Here is a 5,145-nt window from a genome sequence, read left to right on the forward strand (position 1 = left end):
TTGTCGTCTTGGAGCGTCTGGTAGCCGCTCCGTAGAGGGGGGGTTATGTCACAGTGTTGGGTTGGTGTTCCCCGGGTGTCCACTAGATGTCGTCCTCCTCCTCCGGTGTCACTCACATCATGAACTATGTTTCCCATCATGTTGTCTGGCTACCACTGATCATTGCACTCAGGTGTTCCCCATCATCATTGCACTCAGCTGTTTCCCCTCACCTTGTTAGTGTCTGTGTATATATATCCTGTTTGTGTCAGTGTTTGTCACTGAGTCCTTGTAACATATCACACCACTTCTGACGTTTGTTTCTGCCTGGTTCCTGTTTTGTTCTTGTTCTTGTTTTTGGATTGCCTTTATGGATTTTGACCTTTTGCCTGGACTGGTTTTGTGAGTACGGATTACCCCAATAAATACTGCAAATTGGATCTCTCTTGTTTCCTGTGTGTGTGGATCGTGACATAACCCCCCCCCAATATTTAAATCTATGCATTACAACCCCCCCAATATATTACAGTGCTATGCATAAGTTTAGACACCCATACTAAAGTTGACTAAAAAGAGGAATAAAAAATCATCTTTTGGAAACTGAACTTAATGCCTTAATTTAAAAAAATTAGGAAAAATCCAACCTTTAAGGACACCAATTTTCTTTGTGAATGAATAATGTATCGTAAATAAATAAATGTTCTTCCTTAAAATACAGGGTGCATAAGTCTGGACACCCCTATGTTAAATTCCCATAGAGGCAGGCAGATTTTTATTTTATTTTACAGCAGTGGTTCTTGAGGCAAAGTCATTCAAAATGAGCAGATCTTACAAATCATCAGTGTTGGGGAAGCTACTCTGAAACTGTAGTTTGACAAGCTACAAGCTACTCGTAAGTTAAAGTAGTTAAACTACAGTCAAGCTACCCTTTTGGAAAAGTAGTTAGCTACACTACAAGTTACTATCAAAAAGTAGCTAGCTACATTGAAACTACTTTTGATTTTTTTGAACAACATATATTATAAATAACTGAATAAGTGTCTGAGGAATGTTTTAAGTAAAATATTTAGTTTAAAACAATGCAATACAATTATGATTTCATTTGTTTTATTATTACACACATCACTCAAATATCTCAGACTGTTTTTTGCAACAAAATTGCAAGAACAAAATATACATCCAACGTAAATAGCATGTAGAACATTTTCTCAAAAATACCGATTGTGAGATGGTTGCATTTTGGCAAGAAAATAGATTGAACAACCGCTCACATGTGGCACTGGCAGGGAAAGAACTATCTGGGGTAGTTGCAGTAGACTGAAACCTCATCCAAAACATCCAAAGGGTCAAAATGTAATAATTTGAAATGTTACAAAAGCCTAAACTGAAGAGTAAGAACGCTTGGAAAATGTTAAGTATTTTAGTTGAACTGGCATAGTTAGTCACTGTTATTGTTATACCACTCAAGCAAAACAGGAATGGTTTCACACCATCAGTCGAGAATTGAGGTGCAGTGTCCTTCTAATAAGAGCAGGCAATAACAAAATGTATAGGCAACTCAATTTGTTGCCTTAACTAAACTGAAGCAGAAGTGCCTGACCTGTTAATTCGACACAAGAGAAGTTTCTCAAAATGACTGTCGGAAAGGCGGTTGCGTTTTGGCAGGAAAATGTCTTTTCCAACACTAAACAACCGCTCACATGCGGCACTGGCAGGGACACCAGTATTGCACTTAATGAAGACTTTCTTCATTTTTGATAGATGCTGGAAAGCACTATCAGGTGTGTTTGCTGTAGACTGTAGATAAATGTTCAGTTCATCCAAAACATTCTCCTGGTTTCTGGAGAAGTAGTCTGTGATCTCATCGCTTTCATTTTCTGGCTTCCTTGAAACAATTGTCTCTGCAACATGTGGACTGTGTGCTGCTGAAAGCTCCTGTTTTAGTCTTAAGATGATGTCATCTTTTTGCTCATTTGGTATGTAAGACATACGAAACATAGGATGTGAAGCCGTTGCCATGAGATACTTTTTACCGGAAAGGTAACTGAACCTTCTGTTCACACCACTGATGATGGCATTAACCAATGGCCCACAATATTGGAGGTTTTCTTGCTTGAGTGACTGCAACTTCTCAACAAGAATGTTGATTGTGGGGACCAATACTCCGAGGTATGCCATTTTGTCCGACTGGAGAACATCTAGGGCCTTGGACACTGGTGCCATCACCTGTGAAATTACACATAAAACATGGCTGTATGCATGAGTGCAAAAATACATGATGAAAATCACAGGATGCATAAGTCATGTTGATCATTCTATTCTTAAGAGTTATTAATAGGTAATTAACTTTAAAATAATTTACTAAAGAATTAGGCTACTAAAGTCATTGGTTTTAATAAAATTTGTATTTAACGTACAGTATATACCAACAATATTTTTATTTGACAAATATGGGATTCTATGAAACACTAAAAATATTTACATAAAATGATTGATTCAATACATCTTAGACAGTTCAATCTCACCATGACATATTCTTTGATGAATGTAATCTCTGATGGCTTCAGTCGTGGAATGTCCATTTTCTCACAAACATCATGGAGCTCCTGAGGTTTCTCTTCAATGCAAGTTTTCATACGATCCATTGCATTATATGTAGAGTTCCAACGTGTTACATTAGGCACAACCAGCATGCATCCAAGTCTGTCTTTAATGTTGTCAGAAGCTTGGGTGCTTCTACTCTGCTTATTCCAAAGGCTTTGACATTTGGCGAAAGCTGCCCTTGAAATCTTTTTAAATGAAGAATCTTCCACAGCTGCCTCAGCATCTTTGGTTGCAACCAAGTGAAGAGAATGGCAGGCACAGCGTTGATGGGCTGGCAAGTGGTATCCATCCTTTTTGGTCTCTTGTAGAAATGCTGCAACATCAGTGAACTCAACATCTGCCTCTTCATCATTTTCTTCATCATCTTCAGTTACTTTTTCTTCAGCTGCGAACACACTAAATGCTTTTACAAAATTTGAACCGTTGTCTGTAGTGGTTAACACAACTTTGTTTTGAATGCTGAATTCCATGTGGACACTTTCAAGCATCTCTGCCAGAGTGTCATAAGTGTGCCTTCCCTTGATCCTTCGGCAAGCTAAAGCCCCGGAAGAGATGGTAAGTGTGTCTGAATCTATCCAATGGACAGTGACTCCCAGATAGCTCTTGTTATTTGTAGACCATGCATCTGTGGTTGTTGCTACAAATTCCTGCTCAGACAAAATTTTACACATATCTGCCTTCATGGAAATGTATTGATCCTCTAGCATTCTGACTAATGTCTTTCTAGACATCACATGCCTTGAAGGCAGTACCTGCTTGAATAATTCTTTAAATTCTGCCCTTTCAACAATACTGAGGGGATGAAGCCCCTGAATAACAAAATTCAGAACCAGCTTGTTGAATTTTTCCTGGGAAACTGGTGCCACCTCCCTCATGAAATACTGAATTGGTCTTGATGAGCTTGAGGAACTCTGTTCTTGAATGGAGGGTGTCGTTATCTTTTTACTGAATTGTTGCTGCATTCTCAGTAACTCATTCAGTTTAGTCGGATGCAGTCTCTGATAGGCATAGGATAAAGGGAAAAAAATAAAAATTAGAAAGAAAAACACATTTTAAATGCCATACTTTTAAATTATTATTATGCAAGACAGAAATATATAAGCCAACTAATAATACAACTGCACAACAACATAAAGGAATGTTTCCTTTTTATATTCATTTTACACTAAGGTAGCTAAATGATAACACTTGTCTTAATTTCTCCACTTGAAAGGATTAAACACTTGAGCTTTTATTTTGGCGGAAAACTGTGACGAGACCTTTGCGTTTCTATAACATTAAAAACGCTTTTATATTACAAATCGAGTGAAATGCTGTAATTATCTGGCTGCCCACACAAATGTTGTTATATGTGAACGTTAAACAGCATAACTGGTATTTGAAAAATGCACGTTAAACTCGCTCACATGCAGTGATGGTGCTTGCAGAATTTACTGTGAAAGAAGAACGTGAATCACAAGCTGCTTGTGAGCACAGTTCGGTTCGCTCTGAAACCAGTCACAACAAATCTATACAGCAATTTAATTAGATCAAAGTCTTTGTCGTGCGATAAACAAACTAAGATTACATTTTTTGTTCAACTGACAAACACGATGGCGCAAACGTTAGTGTTCTTTTATGTTCATTACCAAACTGGCGGACAGATCATGGCGGGTCATTGTAATTAAATCAGAAATTGAAATTTGATGTAACATAGAGAGCAATAAAGCAGGATAATTAATACATTTAAAATGGCCATTACTCACCTGTATGTGCGTCCTTAAATTTGTGCTTGAGGTCTTCGACGTAGACAGCGTTTTAAACTTTGGTTTGCAAAGATTGCATACAAAAGTGTAACCTTTACTTGTCGTTTCTTTGAGAGACATGAACTTGGACAAATAAGGCCATGGGTAATTAACGCTTTCTCCATCCTCCAAATCTGCCGCCACGTCTTACTCCATCATGGATAATATGGGTGTGTCTGTACGTCAGTGAGTGAACCGTTAGCCGCAAGATGCGTGATTAAACAACAGGTGGCGGTAATGGCAAAAAATTAGTTTGTAATCTAACAAGAAGAAGAATATCCTTGCATCGCGCTGATTCGCGCAGGCTCAACAAAACGCAATGTAGCTTTTGCTCGCGCTACACCGCTACTTGCTGCAAAAAGTAGTTAGCTACTGGAAAAGCTACACTGTTTAAAAATCAACTGAGCTACTGCCAAGCTACCGAAAAATGTAGTTAAGTTAGTAGCGTCGCTACTTGTAGTTAACTACTCCCCAACACTGCAAATCATATGAATATTATCATATGATCATAGATGGAAAAGACCATTTACAGCCAATACATTCAATTTACCATAGGAAATATATGGTTTTTAAAGCTTTTTAACAGTTATAACGCCACCTATGGTCCGATCTCTATAAAAGCACCTATTTTGAGTTTTCCTATTGGATTTATAGGCTTTTGAGAATATTTTGCCTGGCCCATTTTTATTTATGACCCTGTTATAGCTCCCCAAAGGTTAAAGTTAAACATCTTTTGATAATTTTGACCAATTATTGATCTAGAGAGTCCAGAGTATTT

At 37.8% G+C, this 5,145-nt stretch overlaps 1 protein-coding gene across 1 annotated transcript; it reads right to left on the reverse strand.

Moving 5' to 3' along the window:
* Positions 1–825: 825 nt before the first annotated feature.
* LOC311295765 (uncharacterized protein) lies at positions 826–4,837 on the reverse strand. Its single transcript, XM_084417269.1, has 2 exons — positions 2,505–4,837; positions 826–2,205 (listed from the first exon to the last, which is right to left on the reverse strand). Exons 1-2 carry the CDS (start codon positions 3,543–3,545, stop codon positions 1,555–1,557), a joined length of 1,692 nt encoding a protein of 563 aa, XP_084273395.1. The 5' UTR covers positions 3,546–4,837; the 3' UTR covers positions 826–1,554.
* Positions 4,838–5,145: the final 308 nt, after the last annotated feature.

This window comes from Rutilus rutilus, assembly GCF_951802725.1.
Source record: "Rutilus rutilus genome assembly, chromosome: 8".
NCBI classification, from domain to species: Eukaryota; Metazoa; Chordata; class Actinopteri; order Cypriniformes; family Leuciscidae; genus Rutilus; species Rutilus rutilus.

What these genes read in the sequence shown, in the direction of transcription:
- LOC311295765 (XM_084417269.1), bottom strand. Translation starts at nt 3,545, where the DNA reads ATGCAGCAACAATTCAGTAAAAAGATAACGACACCCTCCATTCAAGAA. An exon ending in TCATCAAAGAATATGTCATG is followed by an intron (nt 2,206 to 2,504) that starts GTGAGATTGAAC and finishes GTAATTTCACAG; the next exon opens with GTGATGGCACCAGTGTCCAA.